Source organism: Mustela erminea, chromosome 1 (assembly GCF_009829155.1).
Source record: "Mustela erminea isolate mMusErm1 chromosome 1, mMusErm1.Pri, whole genome shotgun sequence".
Lineage (NCBI taxonomy): Eukaryota > Metazoa > Chordata > Mammalia > Carnivora > Mustelidae > Mustela > Mustela erminea.
Genome location: NC_045614.1, coordinates 24,723,764 through 24,749,009, shown reverse-complemented (window position 1 = coordinate 24,749,009; position 25,246 = coordinate 24,723,764). Strand labels below are relative to the sequence as shown.

General features: G+C 40.8%; 1 protein-coding gene across 12 annotated transcripts in view; it reads left to right on the top strand.

Moving 5' to 3' along the window:
* Positions 1-25,246, top strand: part of ERC2 (ELKS/RAB6-interacting/CAST family member 2) — a 901,328-nt gene that overhangs the window by 552,245 nt on the left and 323,837 nt on the right. For all 12 annotated transcript variants that reach the window (XR_004280876.1, XR_004280875.1, XR_004280877.1 and 9 more), the window contains one exon: positions 12,063-12,223. Coding sequence is in view for 9 of the 12 variants with exons in the window: in XM_032322753.1 (XP_032178644.1) it covers positions 12,063-12,223 (161 nt within the window). In the remaining 3 variants the exon portion in view is untranslated. The remainder of the gene's footprint in view (positions 1-12,062; positions 12,224-25,246) is intronic.

Genomic DNA, 25,246 nt, shown 5'->3' with positions numbered 1-25,246 from the left:
AGAGGGCCCTGCTCTGCTTTGGACTTGTGCTTTGTAACTCTCCTTTGGAGGCTGGTTTACCAGCACCCCCTTGTTCCATGGGAGCAGAAGTACATACATCCTATGCAGACTTTCCTTGGTTATAATTTTTTAAAGGTTCTTTTTTTTTTACATTAATAATTCATATTTGCAGCAAAAGTGCAAAGAAAAATAGAATAGATTACCTGAAATAACATGCCTAGAAGCAAACACATTGCTAATATTTTGATATTTTTCCTTTGATGTTTCCTTCTAATCTTTTTGTTTTCTGTGAATATACATTTAAAAACCCACATATAGATGGGATTATATTGTATTTCCTATTTACTAGCTTGCTTTTCTCACTTGGGATTTCATGATCTTCTTTCTTTTACAATCTGTCTTTCTACTTAGTGTTTAATATCTGTCCAACATCTCAACAATTGGATGCCTCTAATTTACTATCCAATTTCTTTGCAACACTTACACATACACATATACATTATAATTTATTTAACTCATTTATGTGAAAGTTGAGTGTACATATTTGTGTATATATGTATACATTTGTTTATATATATCCACACTAACAAAATTTTTATTCTGATTTTTATAAACAAGGCTATGATGAACATAATTTCCTCTGGCAACATACCTTATGATAGCATTAGAATAAATTCCTAAAGTGGAATCATGGATAAAATGGTAATTCATGAACTATAATGAAATTAAAGAAATTAAAAAGTTTTTCCTCATATATTCAAAAGAGATAAACTTTCCACAAAGATTGAAAATAATTTTTTTAAGACTTTATTTATTATTTGAGAGAGAGTGAGAGAGTGGTGGGAAGGGGAAGTGGGGCACAGAGGGAGCAAGAATCCTAAGCAGACTTGGCACTGAGTGTGGAGCCTGAACGGGGCTCGATCTCACGATCCTGAGATTACCACCTGATCCAAAACCAGGATTCAGGCACTTAATTGACTGCACCCCCTAGTTGCCCTAACGATTGAAATAATTTCTAAACGCTATTGGACAATAAAGTTGTAAAATTTAGATGTTCTGGCTCTTTCCAGTATAGTAGCCACTAGAATTGGCTATTTATATTTTACTTTCTTAAAACTTTACTTGTTTGAGAGAGAGAGAGAGCATGAGCACTAGCAGGGGCAGTGGCAGGCAGAGGGAGAAGCAGACTCCCTGCTGAGTAGAGAGCCCAATGTGGGACTCCATCCCAGGACCCTGGGGTCATGACCTGAGCTGAAGGCAGACTCTTAACCAACAGTCACCCAGGTGCCCTACGTTTTAATTTTAATTAAGATTAAACTACATTGGAGCACGTGGGTGGCTCAGTGGGTTAAAGCCTCTGTCTTCGGCTCAGGTCATGATTCCACAGCCCTGGGATCAAGCTCCTCCTCTCTCTCTGCCTGCCTCTCTGCCTACTTGTGATCCCTGTCAAATAAATAAATAAAATCTTTAAAAAATCCTATAAAATTGTTTTAAAAAAATTAAACTACATTAAAAATTCAGTTCCTCAGTTGTACCAGTAATATCTCCAGTGCTCTATAGCCACATGTAGTTAGTGACAGGTGTATAGGACAGAACGAGTTAGAACCTTGCCATCATCATAGGAAGTTCTATTGAATATTACTGCTCTAATGTCTTAACGAGTTCCTTCATGGTTGTGTTTGGAATTCAGTTAAGTTAGACTAAAATACAAACAACACATACTTGAGAGTAATTTATTTGATTTGTTATTGATTCCGTAGTAAAAAATTTCACCTTTCCTTTGAAAATGAAAAATATGTATCTCTGAGAAATGGAAGAAAATGGAAATTGTAACTTTGTCTTGCTTACCTATCCTCTCCTAGGCAGAAGGCTAAGCGCCGGTGTGTCAGCTAACATCACTGTTGATAATGATGACAGGTTACTGCGTGTTTGCTTTCTGCCAGTGTGTAAGTGCTGCACTCAGGGGTTCTTTGCAAGGAGCCCAGGAACTACAGTCATTATCCAGAGTTTACAGAAAATGAACTCATGTAAATAGAGGTCAAGAATCTTTTACAGAGTCACATAGCCCGCACATGGCTGGATCCTGATTGGGAACTAAGCCTTTTGGCTTCAGGGTCCATAGTCTTAACCACTAGCTATCCTGTTTCCAAGAATTTCCTAGACTGTTAGGGAAAAGACTAGCTCTTTGCCATGCTGTGAACAGTGCACAGGCAAAGTAAAGAATGCTTCCCAATTGTTCAAGAAGTACCTACAGCAAACATACACAGAAGGTCATCCACACAGCCTTTTTGTCAAGGAGTTTCCACTGAGCCCAGTCTGATCTGGAATAAAGACTGCTCAGGGCATTGTGGGGAAACTTTTATTCATTTGTGTTCCAACACTATTTGATTTAACAAAATCTAAGTCAGATGTATGTAGTTTATACATTTCTTCACTATCCATCTTCTATTATGGTCTGAAGTTTTGTTACTAAGCCTGAGAAGAAAGGAAGGAAAAGGGGGAATTTAAAATGTAGTCAAAATCAAAGAGCTTGAGCCCAAATACACTCACGTGATGTGGATATTTGTTTGCTGCTGAAGGATCAGAGGTGACATATTGAAGCAAACCTCCTAGATGCTTAAACTTTAGTGAGGAGGGAGCAAATCCCAAACACAATCTTAAGGGTGGTCAGGTCCAGGCAGAAAGCAGTCTGGGCATTTTCAGTTTCAACCTTTCCAAAAGGTGTCACTCTAAGGCAGCAGTGGGAAGGTGGGAAGGAGGTACAGATAGAAATGTCAGATAAGAGTAATTGGAAAAATAAGATTAGTAGCCCTCGTTTTAACAGATTCTTTGCCATAAGCATCACTGTCTGCGAAGTTCGAAGTTCTTGCTGTTGAGGAGGGAGGGTTTCAGCGTTTATCTTCACCCTCTGATCTCTGGGTGACCTTCTCTGTGCCCAAAGCAGACCTGGGCCAGGTCCCAGCTATTCCCACAGGACCAATTCGCATTCCAGTTTGGCTATAACCTGGGATATGGGGATTTCATTGGCTGTGTGTTCTGGTGCAGACTGAAAACTACCGTTCTCTTGCACGCAGGATGAGTAAAGACAGAAAACCAGGATGGGTGGTGAAGGCTAAGAAAGAAGGAATCATGCATTTTTAAAAACACGGTTTATAAAACTGTTTAAAAATTCCAAATCATTAACACAGAATAGTACTAACTCAATACTGACATATGATTTAAGAAAAAAATTGTTTTATCAAAATATTTGAAGATCAGTTCTTGCCAAGCAAGCCTCATGAAAAGCACAGGACGTTGCCACGTGTCAAGAAGAGACACGCAGAACCTGGAGTAGGGCTCTTGGCAGATAACTGAGAGAGAAGCTGGTTTTCAAATATTTAGTTAAACAACACAAATGTATGTGTAAGTTTAAGTCGACACATGTTAATGATTTAAGGTCTTAAACAGGTTTTTTTATTTTATTGTTTTAAGGCTCTGCTGTTCACTTTAAAAGTTCCGAAAAGTTTCTCCAGAGCTGGGTGTAAGCACTAGACTCTTTAGAAATTCATTTAACAGCTTCATTATTCTTAAAGTGTATGGAGTTATGAATTATTCAAATGCAATAGAATAGTTCTGGTAATTTAGCCATTTTATAAGACAATTTTTATGATCTGCCACATGGAATGACTTATAAAATCAGAAATGACACACAATTATTTAAGTGTTTTTTAAATTTGTGTGGCCTAATAGACATCTAGCTTGAAGAAACCTTTAATTATTATGTTCTGTATTTGTAACAACAAGCTGATGTATTTTAAAATGTAATCTTAGCTTATCAGAATTTTAGTTTTATTGTATTTGGGGACCTTTAGGAAATTATTTTAAATTGGAACATCTTGAGTCTTATAAAAGACTTCTGAGGTTGCTGTGAATTCTGTTTTCATTGAAGGTGACATTTTAAGAATAAAACGGTTTTCTAAAATTTTTCTCCCTCAGGAAATATTATTGTCTGGTAAATTACCAATAAGTATACCTCTGAAAGAAGCAAATGCTATGTTAAATCAAGACAAATATGTTGATTTCTTGCTGAGCTTCTCAAAAATGGTTTTTGACTCATAATCATTGTGATTCTCCAAGTAGCAATTCTCTAATGCACAGGACCACAGGTCCCCACAGTCCCCACAGCACTCATTTTTTCCTTTCTCTTCAACAAGCTACTCCACTGAACTGATTTAGGGAGGTGGACCATGGGGTCTAGGGCAGGACTGGGTCTTGTTTCATTCTTGCTCATTACTCAGTACTTTTCTTTAATAGCTTAAAAAAATTGATTGATTTGAGAGAGACAGGGAGACAGAGAGTGGAGAGAGGGGCAGAGGGAGAGAGAGAGAAATCCTCAAGCAGACTTTGCTGAGCACAGAGCCTGATGTGGGACTGGATCCCAGGACCCTGAGATCATGATCCAAGCCAAAATCAAGCATCAACAGCTTAACTGATTGAGCCACCCAGGCATCCCTAGCCTTTTTTTTTTTTTTTAATCACAATTGTGAGTAAATAGTTTTTTGATTTAAACTTGTCTGCCAAACCAGAAAGCTTCTGAGGATGAGCCTACTACAAGTGTCCAGCAGAGTACCTGACACATAGGAGATGTCCTGTGAAGTGGCGGCTAAAGGAGGAGGGAGTTCATATTTCCCAGGTCCCAGGGCAGAGCATGTGGAATGCAGAGTAGGATTAAAAGCTCCTTGCTTATACCCCAGATCAAAGCTTGGGACATTTTTATTGTGCCATCCTGAAACTCACGGTCTCTGGGTGCTGTTAGTGGCTGCTGGGCTGGCAGTGAATGTAGGGCCCCCTTGCATTCAGGACCTGGGTAACTGAGCCCCCTCATCTCCATACCAAGGAGAAGGTGCTTGAGGCAAACAGAGAGCAAGACCTTGAAGGGTGTTTGGTGAGGATGGCAAGGTAACCACTGATTTATGGGGTAGGAAAGTATCAGGTTCGGACTCACACTTCATCTGTCATTTCACTAAGTGAGTCAAAGGAGGGTGTTTCAGAATCGCGCCTTTGCACTCCCCTTCCTGCCATCCTGCATGTATTTACTGAGTCAAGGTCTGGAGGGGCTTCCAATGAGGATGGAGGTGTGGTCCTTGCCCTCCAGGGGATTACGATCCAGTTGTAGCAACTTAGCATCCATGTGAAAAGTTGTGCAGAAATGTAAAGTGGTGTTTAAATGGTAGAAAGTCAAGAGTAGACAGTAAGAATTGGTGCTTGGTACTTAGGTTGGATGGAGGTAATGTGGCTAGGAACCACTCCCAGGGACAATGGTAACTTCCAGGGTGTCCAGCAGAAAGGGCTGGATGCTTTATGTGTATTGTTTCCCTTTATGCTTGTGCCCGTGCTGTGCAGTAGTTTCTATCTCCTCCCCATTTTATAGGGAAGGAACTGCAAGCCTAGAGAAAGGTCAGTAATGTCCAGGGATCCTACGCTAGGCTTCACTTTGGAATCACTTAAGAATCATCTGCATCTTTAATAAAATACAAAAGCCTGACTCCCACCCTCCAGCATTTTGATTTAATTGGTGGAGATGCAACCATGGCATCGGAATTCTTACTATCTTTCCAAAGGATTCTAATGTGCAACCAGGTTTAAAAAGCACTGTGTTAAGCTTGGCCTCAGGTCATAGAGATCCTATTGGGAAACCAAAACTTGATCCAGGGATGTGCTTTTCCAGCTTTTAATCACTGTACCCTTCCTGCCATCCTGCAGCTATTTATTGAGTATGGACACTGGAAGGAGTGTCAGGGCTGTGAAGGAATCCAGGGTTCTGTGACAGAGCCTTAAAGGTGCGGTGATTTTGGTAACTCAAGGGGGGTCATTGTGGGGCAATCCAGGGCTGTGCATGCGTATGTGTGTTTGTGTATGCATGCATATGCATTTGCAGATAGGTGACAAGAAGCACAATATTTGAATTCAGTAATAAACATGAAATGGGTTGAATACTTACCAGGCACTGTATAAATAAGAGCTGACATTTCTATGGCACCAAGTCCTAGGCATTGTTTTTAGAGGGTCACAGATGTTAACCCATTGAATCTTTACAGAAACCCTGTGAGCTAAGCTCTGTTATTGCTCTCCCATCACATATGAGGAACCTGAGCCTTAGTGAACTTTTGTAACTCACTCAGAGTGGCACAGATTGTAAGTGGTAAGCTAGCTCCCGAATTCTGTTTTGTAACCACTATGCTGTGCTGCCTCTTCTGTTTTCATATTTGCCAGTATCTGCACTAAGAACTGTACACTCAATTATTTAATTTAATTTAATTTAATTATTTAATTTAATCGCTTCATTTAATGCTTGCAGTAACTCTTATGAGAAGTACTATTCTCCAGTTGAGAAAATTCAGACCCTTTCCCAGGTTCTATGACTAATATGTGGTAAAACAGGTGTTATTAGTACAGTCTGGCTTCATAATCATGCTTTAATCATCTCAGAATTTTAAAATATGTTAATTTCTTTTAAAAACTTCAAAATCCTTGGGCGCCTGGGTGGCTCAGTGGGTTAAAGCCTCTGCCTTCGGCTCATGTCATGATCCCAGGGTCCTGGGATCGAGCCCCACATTGGGCTCTCTGCTCCGCAGGGAGCCTGCTTCCTCCCCTCTCTCTCTCTCTGCCTGCCTCTCTGCCTAGTTGTGATTTCTCTCTCTCTGTCAAATAAATAAAATCTTTAAAAAAAAAAAAAACTTCAAAATCCTGAGTAGAATTCTATATGTCAAACAGAAGTAGAACAACTCTTTGTGAGTGTGGGATGGTGAAAAGGTTCTCTGCTAATTCACACTCTTTGTCCCATGCCACTGACCTATTTATCAGCCCTTAGATGCACTCGGGAACATCTGATGCTCAAGGAACACATTTTGAAAACTACTACTGTTGGGAGCTCTGTGAGATGTTGGAGCTAGGCCAGTGATATTTTTAACAAAATATTGGTGGTTTAGGTGTAGTGTCTTGGCAGTAGAGATAGGTTTTGACAGTGAATCCTATGGGACATCTTTGAATCCCAGACCCATAGGGCCCAGTTTAAATATACTTTCAAACACACATAGTCCAAACAGCTAAAAAAAAATCAAAAGGGTAGTCTAATTCTTCAATTTGTGTTTTAGGAAAACATTGAAGGGGCCCCAGGAATAGCCCCTCTCAACTTTTTCCTCCTTCCCCTTTTCTCTTCTTCACAATTTCCTTATCCTGCCCTTAAAACAAAAACCTGTCTCTGTCCCCAGTCTCAGGGCTCATTTTTCCTCTTTCCCTTCTGACTTTTTCTCCCACTTTTTGTCACATAGATCATCATAGCCTGTGCTTCAAAGTTCTGTACTTTTGCACTTGGCTTCTCAAGTTCACTTTGCTACCCATTGGTTAATTCCATGTCCTAAAATCCAGGAGTGGACCTGAGAGAGACACTATGATGGGGAGAAGCTGATCAAGCAAAGCCATGTCCTTATTTAGGGTAGGGGGTACAGGGAAAGGCTAGGAATACACACACACACACACACACACACACACACACACACTTTAAACCCCATCAGAAATCTGGGAGAGAAAGGGACCTAAGCTTAAGTGTCAATAGTAATGATAGAAAAGAAAATGATGGGGATGCCTAGGTGGCTCAGTCAGTTAAGGGTCTGCCTTCAGCGCAGGTCGTGATCCCAGGGTTCTGGGGTTGAGCCCTGCATCAGATTCACTGCTCAGGGGGGAGTCGGCTTCTCCCTCTCCTCTCACCCCCCACTTGAACTCTCTCACTCTCTCTCAAATAAATAAATAAATAAAATCTTAAAAAAAAGAATGTGGATCTGAGAAGTATTTCCAAAATAGAGCTATAAGACTTGATGATTAATAGAAAATAAAAGAGGAAGGAGAGGAGGCAGATGAGGTTCTGAGGTCTTAAACATGAGTACCTGAGTAAAGGTCAGGGTGTTGGCCCTGTAGATGTGTTAGGGAGTGTAGGGAGTGACAGGTTGGGAGAACAAGGAGTGGGTGGTAGGGATTTGGTTTAGGTGGCTGTATATGGATCATGAGTTGGCTTTGGTTATCTTACATTTAAAGTGATATTGGGACATCCAAATGGAAGTGATCAACAGGTGGTTAGATATATGTGAAAGAGGTCAAGTTAGTAAAAGATAAAGTTTGAAAGCTATCTGTATATAGGTGAGAAGTGTGGAGACAGACCTCATTTTCCTGCTAAGAATCCACATGGATGAACAAAATGTCTTTAGGACAGAGTAATAAGAGGAAGAATCCAATTATAGACTGCAGGAAGATGAAGAATTTACTAAAGAAACATGGGTACTAGGTTTTCAGGGAAACCTTTCAGGTCTTCAAGGGAAGAGTTGGTTTTAGGAAAATGGTGGGTGGATACAACCCTACTTACCCATTAAACTGTGTTTACAAATGACTATTTAATGACAAGGGGAAAATTCTCATGATACATTTATCAAAAATTATTTAGAAAATTGTGTATAGCATCTCAGTCTAGCTCTCTCTCTCTCTCTCTCTCTCTCACACACACACACACACACACACACACACACACACAGTGTGGGGCGGGTGGAGAGAGAGAAGGAGAAATTATAACCAAATGTGTATAGGGTTTATTTCCAGGTGGTAGAATTTTGGGTGATCTTAATGAAAAAGAATGTCATTATTTAATCTTAAATAAGAAGAGAAATTTTAAATTTTTATATCTGTGTCTTTTATAATTTGTATGATGAGTGTACTTTATTCTCATTATCAGAAGAAAAATCATTTTATTAACATCAGTTAGAAGAAGAATAAATGATATATATAAATATAGGGCTACATCATCTCACTTAATGCCCATAAATATGGAACAGAATAAGCAGCATGGTCCCCTGTTTCCTGGTGAGGAGAGTGACTCTGAAAGAGGTATAGGAACTTGTGTGAGTCACATAGTAAGTGATGGAGCTGAGATTCTAATCTGTTGTTTTTTAAGGTACAAGGTACATATACACAATCAGCTAAAATGTTGTGTCAAATGAGGGAAAGAATTTGGCTATGCAAACCAGTACATTAAGAAAAGACATGTGGGAGGTGCCTAGGTGGCTCAGTGGCTTAGGCATCTATCTACCTTCAGCTCAGGTTATGATCTTAGGGTCCTGGGATTGAGCTCCATGTCAGGCACCCTGCTCAGCGGGGAGTTTGCCTGTATCTCTCCCTCTACCCCGCCCTCTGCTCATGTTTTCCCTCTCTCTAATCAATAAACAAAATCTTTCTTTAAAAAAAAAAAAAAGACATGTGGCAAGAAGGAAAGTACCAATGGCTTGCAAGTGTAGAGTTTCCACAGGATAGCAAAAGTGAAAAGCAATTTTCTTTCTTGATGAGAGGGAACTGGTGGGGAGATGGAGGCAGACTTGGGGCACTTGATAATAAGTGTACAGTTTACCAGTCAAGACAGCCCAGGCCAGGCTGGGGTAACAGCCAGACAGTCCATCATCTCATGGTGTAGTTGTTGCAAGAGAGATTTATACCTTGCTTATGTGATGTGGGTTGACCTTGAGCTTCCCTGTGGTCATTGGGAAACTCAGGTTGAAGGAGACATTATCTGAAACACACTTCTGTTATCACAGGGAAAAGGGAAGGTTGGGCTTAAGTACTAGCACTTAAATGCTTCTACCTGAAAATGACAATGATTTTATTGACCAAAGCCTCACCCCAATTAAAACAGAGTAGGGAAGTGTGGCCCTACTGTGTGCCCCTACGGAGGAGAACTGGAATATTGTTAATCCACCCTGATGGCCACCACAAGAGAGAAAACATTTCTTGTTTTTTAATGGTCCTGCTTTGGTAGCGAAGGAAATAGTTTTCAGAACTCTAGGTGTTTAACCCGGAAGTATCATGGTCCTCAGTAGGAAACTGAGACTCAAAGAATCAAGTGATCATTAGTACAAAGTCACAGAGAGAAACAGTGGCTTTGTGAAGACTAGAACTATGTATCTGAGGCCAGTGACCCCAGTGGTCCGCAGTATACAATACTCACTGGCCTAGGGTATGTGAATTTGGAGGAGTCGTAGGCCTTGGCCTAGGAAACTACTGGAGGCTTTGCTTGCTAGGTGTTGAGAATAGTAGTCTTACCTCATATTAGGAGTTACTGATGCTAGAAGCCAATGTCATCTCCAACAGTAAAAACTCTGGACCGTATTTCTTAGGCACCCAGGTTTTTGTATGTGGTTATTGCTGAAATGACCAGGGAAGACTACAAGTCATTAAACTCTAAAGTGTAATTGTTAAAGTTGGGTTAGTATAAAACTAGCTGGGGCAGGCCCCAAGCAGTAAAGTGGTGTGTGAACTAAGCACTGGGAAAGCCAGTTGAGTCGCTCTGTATCTGTGGATTACAGACAGGTCAGCGTCAACTTAATGAGAGAGGGATTTAGCAGGTGAGAATCCTGGATAGTCTCCCTCTTCTCTGAGATCAATAGTGCATTTGGAACAGAGAGCAATTTACAAAAGGAGATGGGGTCATGAGGACACAGTCCATACCATAGAGGGTTAAGCAAACTGAATCCAAGTTGGCCCTTAGAATGACCATAATTCTGATCTTTTTTTATGCTGCTATCAAAAATAGGCAGGGGGAGAGGAGGAAAGATACCTGTTTCAGACTCACCCAGCATTGCTTTGTCGAAGGGCTGCTAGTCATATTTAAAATATTCTATAAATTTATATGAGATATAAATATTATAATTTCTTTTAAAATTTTGTATATTTCTAAAGTTAAATAATACTATTTATTCTACAATTAGGCAGGTGTGGTTCTGGTACTTTCATGGTTAACCTTCATATTCCTTGCTTTTTAAACTGTTTTTGGCTTTGGCTTTGATTTACATTATATGGTCATCAAATTCCTCTTTTTATCAGGGAAAAATGGAGGGTTTTCTGCATCTTAAAAGCATATAATTTACCTTGGATGTGAACTATAATGCTTATTCTGAAAAAATTCCATGGAAAACTGAAGAAATTGTGTAGAAAGTCTTTATGAATTGGAACCTAACATGTCATTGACACATTTTGAAGGGTGTTCTGTTGACTTTAGTGATGGATGATCCCATTCTGCCAAGTTCAGCTGGAAGTGGGAGGGTGGCTTAGAAACCCAAATATCAATCTAGAAGCTTCCTGGAACCATGGTTTTAAATCAGCAGGGTGGATGCGGCCTGCATCTGTGCAAAGGATGGCATTTCACTGGCTCACTCCACGGAAGTCTCTGGAACAGAACCGTAAACACCAGCTCTCTTTGTTGTGTGTTGGCTTTTAAAAGCCCCCAATGGTTTAGGGAGAATAAGGCCTTGCCTTGGGGCTCCCTGGTCCAATTTTTTGGGACCTGGCTAAAAATCCTAGATATCTGATAGTCTGGCTTATTTCTATGGTGTATTAGCACCCTATAAAAGTTACATGTCATTTATTTCAAGTTTAGAACCCTCTCAAACTTCAGGGGCAAACCAAACTTGAACCTTTTGTGGCTGGAATTCTGTTTACCTTTGGCCAAACCTTGCTTCCTGAATGTGAGTCAGGGAGGTGAGGTGAGAGGGGGCTCCTGAGGCCCCTTGGACATCAAATTGCTTTTGCCAAACAACACTTTGATAGGTTAAAACATGAATGAATCTGAAACACGTAGATTAACTTCCTGTCAGAATACTCTGGGGCCTACACACAAAAGTATATTGTGCTGCGCAAATGCCTTTTGAGCATTGCCTTCCGCCAACTGTGAGGCAGTATCTGAGATTTTTGCCAAACACAGGTTGAAATTGGGTCAAGCCAGTTACCTTCCACTACCGATAAATATATTAAATAGTTTCTATAAAGGTTATTGGATAATCCAATTGAATGAGGACCCTGGAGAAATTTGGACATTTCTTGTGTTGAAACATTTATCTTCAACCAGTGACAAAGAAAGATTGGATTCCAAGATACAGTGCCCAGTTCAAGGATGGCTATGATTCCTTTGTGTCTATCAGAATACAGGCTAGCAAGGAAGGCCTGGTGCTTGAATGAAGGATAAATAACACCGTGTTCCCTCTGCCTTTCAGATAGAGGAACTGATGAGTGCATTGGAGAAGACCAGACAGGAACTGGATGCCACCAAGGCCCGCCTGGCCTCCACGCAGCAGTCTCTAGCTGAAAAAGAAGCCCATTTGGCCAACCTCCGGATAGAAAGGAGAAAACAGCTGGAGGAGATCCTGGAGATGAAGTGAGTACCCATTTTTGTTTTCCTGGTTTTTCTTTTCTAACTTTTCTTCAGGGATGGGGAAAGGAAGGCTAGAAAAGACAAAGATTTTGAAGAAAGAATAATCTGCCCAGCACTTAACTATTCATTTCCGTGACTATGCTTCTTATTTATTTATTTATTTATTTAGTTATAGCTTCCCTGTCCCAATTTGCACATTTTTCGTATCGGTTATTAAAAAAAAAATCCAGCGTTAAATTTTGTGTGTCTGTGTTTTGTGGACGGCGCTGTTATTCTTAGATTTGTCTCAAAGGTCTGAGCTGGCCAAGAGACAGAAGCCTCGTTAAGCACAATAGTAATTTGAGTGCTGCTCAGAGTTAAGTGGAAACTTTTCTGAGGAGGTATTTCCTAATTGTGACTATAACTTTGCTAATTATATTCTTTTCACATTGTACAATGCGTAGCTTGTGCTGGCTTTCATAGAGTCTCAAGGTTGGCACCTCTTTGTTTAGGAAGCAAGGACTCTGATTTGCTGGGCTGATAAAAACAGACTTGGAAATCCCCCTGCTACCTCTTCCCCCTCACGCCAGGGTAGGGTAGGCGAGGGGTAGGGGGAGACAGGAACCAATCTTTTTCTTTGATTTAATCAATAAAGTGTGACCTCATGCTGGGCAATGATACTTCCTGTGGTCCTGTGACACACCCATCTCCACCTAGCTCTTATTTCATTCTTAAAACAAAATAATATCACCATGGAAGAACATAGGAAAGAAGATTACTCAAAGATTTTAGAAATAATCACTTGACTGTGGATCTGTTCCTAAAGAAGTAGGCAAGAAGCAGCATCTCTCTCTATAAGTTAAGATGAAATAATCACTAAGATATAATTTAACTTCCTTCCAGAGTAAGGGAAATGTACATAATTATGGCATTTTAAGCCTGTAACGTAGACTTTGAAATTGGTGGCTAGGTATGGAAGCATGACCTTATCCTGACCCCATAAGTCTTACACATGGTTAACATTAAACCCAGAAAGCTTAGATCATGGAAAATATGGAATGAAATATTTTGAAGGATTTAATAATGAGGACAAAATTTTTATTCCTTGTCAACTACCTCAGTTTCTCCAAGACCAAAGAATAAGTAGTTTTTTTATGCATAAACTTGCATTTTTCATAATAAATAATGCATAATAAAAACAGATATTATTATTATTTTTTTTTTAAAGATTTTATTTATTTGACAGACAGAGATCACAAGTAGGCAGAGAGGCAGGCAGAGAGAGAGGGGGAAGCAGACTTTCCGCGGAGCAGAGAGCCCAATGTGGGGCTCGATCCCAGGACCCTGGGATCATGACCCAAGCCGAGCGCAGAGGCTTTAACCTACTGAGCCATCCAGGCACCCCTAAAAACAGTATATTATTATCCTCAGTTTAGAAGTGAGGGAACTGAGATTCAGAGAGATTTCAAGTAATTTGCTTAAGGCCATCTGGCCAGGATTAAAACTGAAATCTTCTACATCAAGCTCCCTTTCTACTGTCTTATTTTCTCATGGAGCTTATGTGCATTCCACCAAGCCTGAAACTTTCATCAGTTTGAATCACTGTGTTATCATAATGCCTAGAACAGTGCCCAGCATATGGTAAATGGTCAATAATTGTTTATCGAATGAGTGACTAGATTGAATGCAAAGACTGGATTTTATGTAGCTAAGAGGAAGAGTATTTCAAACATCTGTGACATTACCAGCTTGAACAATAATTTATTAATAATAGCAATACATTGATTCCTTCAGGCTTTTTATTCTCTTCCATTCACCAGCCCCACTTCTGCCCCCTTGTGTGTTGCAGTGTGTGAAGTTCAGCCTAGTTTCTCCCATTGTTCTCCAGCTATCTCCAAGTTAACTCTGTATCTCTTGGAGTAATTTATTACGGCTTTTTAAGGAAATGTCCATTACGTCTTGTTTATAAAAAGGACATATACTTTCAGCGTTTTGAGAGAGTGAGTAACAGTGAAGCACACTGATTTGGGAGTCATCAGATCTAGGTTGGAATCTTGTTGCTTCCACTTGGCAGCTGTGTGATTTAGGGGAAATGACCTTAACATCGCTGGCCCTTCTGTTTCCTTCTATAACGACTTTCGTGGAGTGTTTGAGAGGAGAGCCCCTCAGGAGGGCTTGGCACACAGAAAATGATATATGTGTGTAAATGACGCTATCAGCCAATGAAAATATGTCATTTGTTTAGTATACTTTGTGAAGAGTATCATTTATCTAAAATTTGGATTTATTTTTCTTAAACATATAAACCTTTTCCGTGTGTATGTTTTCCCACTTAATTTCATGATTTCAGATAGCACCTAACTAAGACCTCTTTTGGTGAATTGCCACATTATTGCTCAAGTGCTTAATCTTCTGCCACAGCAAAATAAATACAGAATTCTTCTGTTAATTCCTTTGGTAAAAGTAACAAAGCCCTGCTTCATTGAGCCCAATATGGACCCTATTCACTATTTAACTGGCCCAGAAGCCCCACTTATGGGCTCCTTCCCAGGACTATGGGGACACAAGTATGGGGAATTATATTGACCAAAAATCCCAATTAGATTCAGGAGCCTCCTGGGCTGTTTAGGTCAACCAACTGGTTTGATCAATCCTGATTTTTAAGCTGAGTTGACATATTGGTTACTGGACATTAACTGAGTCAACATAAGTTAGTGGAAAAACTCAGATGTGTATATCCCTGTCAGTATTTACTATCACTTGTGACAAGCATTACTGGGTCTCTCTCTCTCTCTCTTCTTTTTTTAAGGTTTCATTTATTTGAGAGCGAAAGTGAGAGAAAGGGAGAGAGGGAGCGAGCGCATCAGTAGGAGTAGGGGGAAAAAGAAGCAGATTCTCCCACCAGGCAGGGAGACTGACACAGGGCTCCATTCCAGGACCCTGGGATCATGACCTGAGTCGAAGGCAGATGCTTAACTTAACTGACTGAGCCAGGTGCCCTATTGGTTTTCTTTCAACTTGGCAGGCATCCTGTAAGCAATTTTAGGCAGCATCTATCTATTCCCAATCCATGTAGGAAGGGAGAGGTTGTATGGTGTTAGAGGATGCAGGGGTGGAGCCGTGAGTCAGGAGAAAGGAGCTGGGATATGTTAACTTACCTGTAATTGAAGGAGATCACTACCTGGTTACCTCAGTTTTCCCTTCAGTAACATGGAGGTGATAATAACTGCTTTGCCTACTCTATAGAATTGTTGTACAGACAGGATTTTTTTTTAAAGTACTGAACTGAAAATGAATATGGATCAGCATATGTGAAAGTGCTTTGAAACATAAAAGGGGCTTTTGAAATGAAAGGTGGTGTCTGTTAAATTCGTTGTAAAATCAAATGGCACAGAGTTTTAAAATTGGAAAGCAGCTGGGTCCAGCCTCCCAGCATGCATCAACCAGACTCCCATCCATGCAATTACTACTAGGGAATTCACCAGGCCCTGGTGAACACCATTCCCACTGGAAGTCATGGGCACTTGCAGATACCTCACTGGTACTTATATGAAACCTAAATGGCTTTCTGTGTAATATTCCCACTTGTCATGGTTTTTCTTTTAATGTTTTGCCAACATAAAGAATGTTTTGATAAGCATTCTGCTGTTCTATCTTATTAACTTAATTTTAAGTAATTATAAATTGATATGCAGTTCTAAGAAATCATTTATCATTTATAAGTTATAAGAAATCATTTTCCTCAATAGTAACATTTTGAATAATTATAAATTATAGCATAGGATCACACCAAGAAATGGATATTGGTACAATTTACCAACTTTATTCAGATTTCTTTGGGTCTAAATGCACTTGTTTTGTGTATGTATTTAGTTATATGCAATTTCATCACATGTGTAAATTTGTGTAATCACTGTCAAAGTCAAGATATAGAGTTATTCCATCATTACAAAGATCCCTCAAGCTACCTTTTGATAACTACCCCTACAACCCAGCTGTTTCATTTATAATTTCATTTATAACCAGAGTTTTGTTTTGTGTTTTATCATTTTAGGACATGTGCCATAAATATCTACATTTTTCCCTCCCATTCTCCTGGAGCAGTGCAGGAAATTATCTTCTTAGTTTAAATTTAGACTGAATTTAGAATGAGAAAATATTGCTTGATTCCTCTAATTTAAAGATTTCTCATGAGTTGGTTTTATTTATAGTGTAATTTCTTTTTAATGTTGGTATCTAGAACCTGTCATGTGGTAGGCATTTTATAAACTTTTGAGGAATGAAAGGATGAATTAGCATAAAAATTCATATTCGTTGAGTACCTACTATGTGGCAAGGATTGTTCTAAGTGAACAAACAGAAAAATCCCACCTGATCAAGCTTGCACTTGAGTGAAATGAGTGGAGGAAATGAATGAACTAATAAGCAAATAAATGAGTAGATAGATGAGAAAAATATTTTTTTTCCTATAACCAAGGAAATTTGGAATCCCACTTAGAAAGCTATTCCAAAGGTAAGGACCCTTGTAGGTCTTTGGGATAAAGAGGAACATGGAAAATTCAGTGTAATTTCCTAGACTGAGAACCCTTTTAGAGACCTAAGTCAGAGGAGAGCCTTTGACTGTATTTCATATAGGATTCTTCCTCCCAATACCTCCCCATTTAGTTTGGTTTTTATAGGTTAGTATTCTAATTGCCTGTCTTTATCCTGACACCGGAAGGAACGGACAGTCCCCAACCTGCATTTTCTTTCTTATAAAGATTTATTTATTTGATAGAGAGAGTGCACACCAGTGGAGGGGAGGCAGAGAGAGAGAGAGAGAAAATCTCAATCGGAGTTCCCACTGAGCGTGGAGCCTGATGTGGGGCTCAATGTCAGGAGCCTAAGATCATGACCTGAGCAGAAACCAGAAGTCAGCTGCTGTACAGACTGAGCCACCTAGGTGCCCCAACCCTGTTTTCTCATAGAAGAGCACTATAGTCACTTTCCTTTGTGTATAAGATTATTCTTTTTTTTTTTTTTAAGATTTTATTTATTTATTTGACAGAGATCACAAATAGGGAGAGAGGCAGGCAGAGAGAGAGAGGGAAGCAGGCTCCCTGCCGAGTAGAGAGCCCGATGTGGGGCTTGATCCCAGGGCCGTGGGATCTTGACCTAAGCCGAAGGCAGAGGCTTTAACCCACTGAGCCACCCAGGCACCCCTATAAGATTATTCTTTTACTTAAAAAAATACTTTAAACCTCTTGCTACAACATTTCCTAATGCTTCATCTTTGTTACATTTGCTCCTATTTAAAAGGAATTTTATTAAAATAATACTTAGAACATCATTATATATGTTTGGTTTTATTAATGCTGGTTAATAAGTTTACATTTCAATAACCAAAGCTCAATTATTTAATTTGTGACAGGTGAACTTGATATCTGTGGCTAAAAGGAATTGAAGGCCATGAGATATAGTACTTAAAATCTATCTGTGTGTGCCTGCTCAGAAGATTTAAACTAGCATAGTAATTTAATAGGCAGATCAGCAGGCTGACTGATAAGTTTAATTTAGTATTAAGTATAGAATGAATAGGGTTTTGAGAGCTGGTTAATAGTTACATGATTTAAAGTGCGTATTTCAGACTTGTGGTGATTTCTGGTGCTTGTGTTACATAAAGATTTTAACAAAACCTCTATATTTTTAACTCATCTGATGATGTAAGATCCATCTTAATTTACTCAGTATTGTTGCATTTTAGGCATCTTCTCCAGATAGCCTCAAAAGCCTTTGTGTATACTAAGCTATTTTAGGAAGTTTATAGTGAGGTAAGGCAGCAACTTATTCCAAGGCATTATCCTGTTGGCTTCTTTGATCTAGGATCCTTTTTGAGAGAGCTACTCATTAGGTAAGTACCCTTCAAAGGAGAGGCAGAGTGCAGAAAATGATAAAATCAATTTATTCTTTATTTCATGCCAGCATGAGAAAAGACAAATCACATTTCTTTAGAGAGGAATCCTAAGTGCCTGGCAATTTGGACAGGATAAATGAAGCCTGGGAGGAGAGTTTTGAAGGCATCCATTACTTAAAATTAATAAACTCAGTTGCACCATCTTACAAAGATGCTAGGGGGATTTAATGAAATTATGCACTTATGAAAAGGTGATTTTTAAGTGGCAAAATGTCATATATGTATGTATGTGAGTGAATATATAATGTTATGTTGCATGTTAATATGTTAGATAAACACATAGTTCACATGTACTGATCCTATCTCCAAATTCCAAATTGACCCTAATGCTTTCAACATTTTGAGGGGAGCTACAACGAAATCCTTTCTGTATCTAATGGTCTGTTTAGAAAAACTTCAACATGTCTAATTTAAAAAATATTAAATACCCATGGTAATGTGTTGTAGAATGTCCTAATTTGTCTGGTTGTTTCTATTTACCACCTGCTCAGTTTGAAAAGTAAATTGAATCAGCTAGTATACGGATGAAGCTCGTCACATCTTTTCCAGGTTACCTGCTCTGATTGAGGACAGGTGACAGAGAGAGGGAAAATAAATGTCATAAAGAACTGCTTATCCAACATCAATTGAGGTTTGTGCTTCAGACAGTCACATAAATGCTTATCACTCATAATTTCTGTTTCTCTCTTGTAACCCTGAAGTTGGTGTGTTAGTGCCTTTAGTGGAAAAGAGCTTGTACACAAAGCTTACAGTGCATAAGTAAAACTTAACTGCAACGAAAATAACTTTAGAATAGTGGAGTGGTCTAATTAACTTTAGATGCAAGGAACAGAAAACCTCACATTCCAGAAGCTCATACAAGTAGCCGTGCAGTCACTGGGGACCTCTGCTTCTCCTGTCTTGATGCTTTGCCTTTCTCAGCATATAGCTTTCACCCCGATGCAAGACTTTTGTCTTAGCTGCAACCATCCTGTCCACATTCAGTCAGCAGAAGGGAGAAAGGAGGAAGACTCTGTAGCCTTTGAAGGCAGCTCCCGAGGTGTGTCAGCAATTCCTGTGCTAGCCAAAAAACACCTGTTCTGCTTGCTATGGAGGGGATTTCCATCCCCAGGTAGGTAGAAACAGGGTGATCATAGTGCTTCCAATGAGGAATTCTAGCCGTAATTTCACTAAACAAATGACCTGAAATGTGGATGACACTTAGGAGATGCCGAAATCTACTTTGTGCTTCCCTTGAGAAACTGTGTTTAAATGCAGAAACTTGCCAAAAGCCAAAAATGACTGCTTGGTTTAGGACACAGTCTTCTCTATTAGGACCACAATAGAATTTTTCTGTAGTTTTATACATTGTGTTATTTTTCTTAAAACTCTTTAGATGTAAAATGTATTAGCCAAGCACAAACATGTTTCACAAATCATTACAGGGAAAAAATTACTGGTTAAATTGCATGTCGGGTAGAATCAAGAGCCCTTCACTCTCCCTGCCTCAAGGAATATATTATCTCTGATTCACATGCCTTCAGAGAATTAAACTAGCCTAGACATATATACTCTTCAGTGCACGCAAGACTTTGGGTGATGGAATTACTATTACAGTAAACTTTTATTAAGTGCTCATTACTTGTCAGGCAGGGGCAGATTGCTGCCACCTCCTGTGAGTCAGGGAATGTTATTGTCCCCACTACGTAGATGCAGAAGCTGAGTCCCAGACACCTGGAACTCAAATGCAAGTCTGTTTAACACTATAGTCCATGATCTTTACCACTGAGCACACCATCTCTGAGTGAAGAACTTAGATGTCATTGTTAAGAATTTTAAGTGTAGGAATTGCAGGACTGGTTTTGATTAAATAGTAGAAGGCAATAGGCAGATGGGTGCTTCTTCCAACTTGCTTCTGGGGTGCAAGACAGCAGGCTGGAATGATGTTCAGAGGGAGGATTGGAAGAGAGCTAGTTGGAAGAGGCCTTTGAAGTCAGCTTCCTTATCTTAAAACAAAATAAGGGACACACTGTCTTCTCACCAAAAACATGCACTGTATGTATAGTTTTAATAGTGAAAAATGTCAGTCAAAGGGCCCTTGGCCTGGTGGTTTTTAATGGAAATACAAACATTTTCTGAGCTAAAGTGGTGTAATCTTTCAGCTTAAATAATCATAATCAGCAGTTAAATAATCTGAATGCTTGTGAATTGTAGAGCTTAAATAATTCCAGCCACCATACTTTATGTTATCTCCATCCTCACAGCAGCTCCATGGGGTCTAGGGAAGGTCAACCATTAAGAACAGGGAAAGAGAAATGTACAGATCTTCCAATCTCATAAAGCATGGTAAGTCAAAGGGGACAGTTGTGTTCCTTCTCGCAATCCAAGAGCAACATCCTGTTGGAGGAATTTTTTAAGTACTTGATCTAATGCTGTGGGGGGTGCTGCCAGGTTTAGCCTCAGGAGGCAATGGATGGGACAGCTACAGCACACAAAGAGAAATCAAGGGCCAGACAGTACAGCCAGGGTCATACATCAGATCCTGCAATGAGAATTCTCTGGTCCAGTGAGCAGGGCTCTTGGGACTTGAGTTCACAGCCTGAATCTGCAAGTTATAGCTGAGTGAGCTGAGGCCAGCCGGTCCCACTCTCTCCCATTGTGAACAGAGCTTTGGACTCAGATGACCCCATTAGTGGTCTGATTCTCTAAGCAGTGTGTTTCAGCATGGGGTTAATAGTGCCCCCTAGGGGACATTCAGCAAAGTCTGGAGACATTTTTGGTTGTCGCAATTAAAGGGGAGTTGCTACTGGAGTCTAGTGCGTAGAGACCAGAGATGCTGCTAAACATTCTACAGTGCACAGGACAGACTCTATAACATTATAGAATGATCCACCTCCACATGCCAATAGTGAGCATTGAGAAACCATAACTAGCCTCCCTTTTTAAAGAATGTGTGTTTAAATTTGGGAAGAGAGAAAAGCTTTATAGGGTCTCATCTCTGATTTAATTTTACTTCTTTTCTTTCTTTCCTTTTTTTTTTTTAAGATTTTTCTTTATTTATTCGACAGAGATCACAAGTAGGCAGAGAATCAGGCAGAGAGAGAGAGGGAAGCAGGCTCCCCGCTGTGCAGAAAGCCCGATGTGGGACTCGAACCCAGGACCCTGAGATCATGACCCTAGCCAAAGGCAGAGACCAACCCACTGAGCCACCCAGGTGCCCTAATTTGACTTATTTTCAAAGGGGACTCATACAGGATATGTTTTCCCCATTCAGGATCATGATCTTTACCCAGAGGGCCTGGGGATTTTCTGTTTTGTGTAAATGACTTTGAATTCTTGACTCTGGCTTGCTTTCTTGGGACTGTAGACCAGCTCACGATGGAGGTTCATGCCAGGGGAATTGGCACAGGTCTCAGATCCAAATGCCTAGGAAACTGTGGTCCCTATAAATATAAATCCTCACTAAGATACAAAAGACCTGATCCATCCATGCCAACTGGTCAACAGACCATGGAATCCTTCTAGCTCTGGTGTTCATCATTTCTTAACCTGTGGCTGTCTTTTGTCCCCCTGTTTGCTCAACTATAAATTGAAGGTATGAAATTGGACATTTTTCAATGGGCTAGTCCTCTAGTCAGCTCTATAAATTGATGCCCCTTTCTCTCCACCTTTGTTTCTCCCTTCTATTTGTTCCCTCCATTACCACATCCCTCTGGGTTACTACGTCTTTTGCTAGGGAACACTTCTTGCAATGGTTGTTTAGGGCAAAAAGGAAAGAAGGACACTGCAAAGGTGAAAGAATGTATGTCAGAGTAGAGACTAAGGGCATCAGTGGGAAATAGACTATTGCCCAGATGTCAGCTGCCTGCCAGAGCTGTGAAGGGCAGGACTTGGAAAGACTCCCAACTTAGAAGGATTTCTGCCTTCTTGTAGTATCTTCTTGGCATAGGTAAAATGTAGTCCAGATATGATCGGGGAAGCCTCAACCCTAAGATATGGAGGGTGAACAGGTAAATATCAAGATCCTCATCCTCACTGGAAGAGGACATCACAAAGGCTCCAAGTCAGTGAAGACATATAGGGTTATAGGGCAAGGCATTGTATGGAGGTGGGGAAGGCTTGAATGTTCTGGATCCCTGGAAAGCATTTAATACAAGGGTGTTGAAGGAATGAAGGAATGCTGATGAAAGTTACACTCTGCCTCCTGCTAGCTGCCTCTTCCTCCTTTCCCTCTACCTTGGCCACTCCTGCCTTCTTTTCCACCCAGCCTCCCCTTTCTTTTCCTTTTCCTCTTCCTTCTTTCCTTTACTTCTAACCACCATCCTCTCTCGTCTCCCTTCTTCCCCCTCCCTTTCCTACCCATGTTCTGGTACCCTACAAAATGCTGGGGTTCAAAATATATTCTGATTTTCTCAGCATAATGGTTATCTTGCTAGATTCTAATTTTGACTGTTAGGGAAGGAAGCAGACCAGGCACCTGGGAAGGAGTGTGTGTGTGTGTGTATGTGTGTGTGTGTGTGTGTGTGTGTTTGTGTGTGTTTGTGTGTGTTTGTGTACATACATGTGCATACATTTTTTGAGGAGATAAGGGCCTGGCTCTGGCAATCTTGCCTGGAGAATGAGATTCTGAGAGGAGACTACTCAGTTCACCAGCAGCAAAACAATTGAGAACTCTCGCCTGAAGCCAAGCCGCCAATCAAGTATGGCCGAGGTCTTTGGTTTTCCAGTCACGGCATTTGGGAACCAACAGATTGTGAAAATTGAAGTGCAGTATTTGACTTGATCTTTGGGTTAAGCCAGTATCCCTGGGATCTTAATTCGAACCTGTAGAAGGCTGTGGCCAACTTTGAGAATCTGTTATTACTCATACCCTGCACTTTGCTTACTTGGAGAGGATTGCAGAGGGCACTGGAGCTAGTGCCAGCATGCAGTTATGATAAAAGTTAAATTGCTGTCTTTCCATTCTGTTTTGAAATTGGTGTTTGTGTGTTCACTTCATGAGCCCTGAGCTTGGAGCTTCTTTCTCCTCTTGGCTCTATCTCTGGAAGTTTTCTTGGAAAACTTTCCCTTTGATGCATTTCTAAGACTTCCATCATCTAAGGCTTAATTCTAAGGCCACATGGGGTTGGGTAGGCCAACCTCATGCTCTTTCCTACCTCCTGCCATTGTTTGGGAGGGGAGGCTGTGCCCTGGGAAGCTACCCACCCTGGGGTGCATTTCTAGAGTTCCTTTGCAGGCTGACTCCTGATTGGGTTCAAAGCCAATAGGAGGTGCTGGAAATGGGAGGGTGGGAGGAGAAAAAAGCTAGAGAGTTTTCTTCCTGTTCCCTTCTTGCTTTGTGGCCATATCTTTGGAGGTAAGGACTTCTCTTCAGGGCTACAGCTCCCTCTCAGCAATGCTCCATCCCTGGCTCCTGCTAGCTGGGATTAACTCATGTTTCCTTTTGCCCCTCAGCCCAAGGCAAGGGAATGGCTGCCCACTGTTGCCAGTTTCTGGGTGCCTCACCATGTCTTGTTTGTTTTATTAACCCTGCTCACCTCTCCTCTGTAGACCTTTCATTGAATTCTTCTCATTGGACCCATCTGTGGTAAATTCTGTCTTCAGCCAGACCCAGACTGGTACAGTGGGAAAGTCCATGGTGTCATGGTCATATGTGTGAGGTTTGTTAGGATGATTTGAGAAAGTGCTGTTAGAAAATGTTTACATTTCCCATATTAAGTAATTTTGGAAAAAGAAGCAGATTGTTTGATGCTTAAGTCAAAACACTGAAACAAAACTGCCATTCTGTTGTTTTTCTAAAAACACTTGGCTTCCAAATGACCCTTCAATATGAATGATGGCTGCTGCCCTAGTCCCAGAAGGACATGGGGCTGATGTACCCAGAGTCAGCCTTAGTCTTAGGACTAGTGAAAACATCCTCTCGCTCCTGCCACGTACAAGGGAAAACAATGCAGGCTTGGGGCCATTGGCCTGACTGAGGAGGGAAGAGATTCTTGAGATAGAAGGAAAGAGAGCATTCTAGGACGTCCTGGCCAGAGCACAAGTCAGCTGCCTCCAGGCCATGGGTAGCCTCCTTTCAGCTAAGCTCAGAGCATTTGGGGTTTCCATAAAGCTAAAGGCATTGCAGCTTTGAGAAGCAACTGCTCTAAACGTAGCACTCTAGCCTGAGGTACAACTAAGCACTCCTCATGGACTCAGGCATTTGTTCAATCATAGACTCATTCACTCACGAAACAAATTATTATCTTCACATGACCCTCTAAGATAAGTGCTTTTATCATCTCCATTTTATATTTGAAGTAACAGAGACACAGAGGGGTTAAGTAACTAGCCCAGGGTCACATAACAGTGGTGATTTTGAACCTCTTAAGGATTGTCATGTCGTCTGGCCACATGCTTGACCACCACACCATACTGTCTCTAGCTTTTGCACAGAGGATTAGATTTGGATGTGGGCATGCTATTTGGGAAGTGGTGCAGTCTTCTAGAGGGAGAGAGCTTGTCTTAGGAATTTGGCAGTGGCGCCCCAGGAGAGAAGTGAAAGATTTCAACAGACCCACAGGAATCTGCATTTACACAATGGAGGTTAGATTGGCTCTGGGAGTGGTGGAGATGCGTGCCCCTGGCTTTCCCTTCTTCCTGCCTCCTCTGTGTTCTGCGCCCCTACCACCTTCATTCCTCCATGCAAGCATGGGGGCTGTGAGAGGATTTCTATAGCAACTATAGCTCTAATCTGAGGGTTTGCAACAACCCTATTGACACTGGGATGGATGATCCTTTGCTATAGGGATTGTCCTGTGTTTAGTAGCATCCCTGACCTTTAACTACTAGATGCCAGGAGCAATCCCCTCCTCCAGTTGGCAGTAAAAAGTGTCTCCAGACATATTGCCAGAGCCCCTTAGAAAGGAAAATCAGCCCTGGTTGAGAAGAGCTGGTCTAGTCATAGCCTGCATTATGTTTATATTTTCTCACCATGGACCAGCTCAGTCCCTTTCTGGGATACATGGACCTCCAGCCAGTGTGTTAATGGGACCAGTAGCATTGTAACACTGGGCTGTCTAGCATGCAGGCCTTCTCCCATCTGGAGGCAGGTGGCACCAGACCAGGTAGATTTA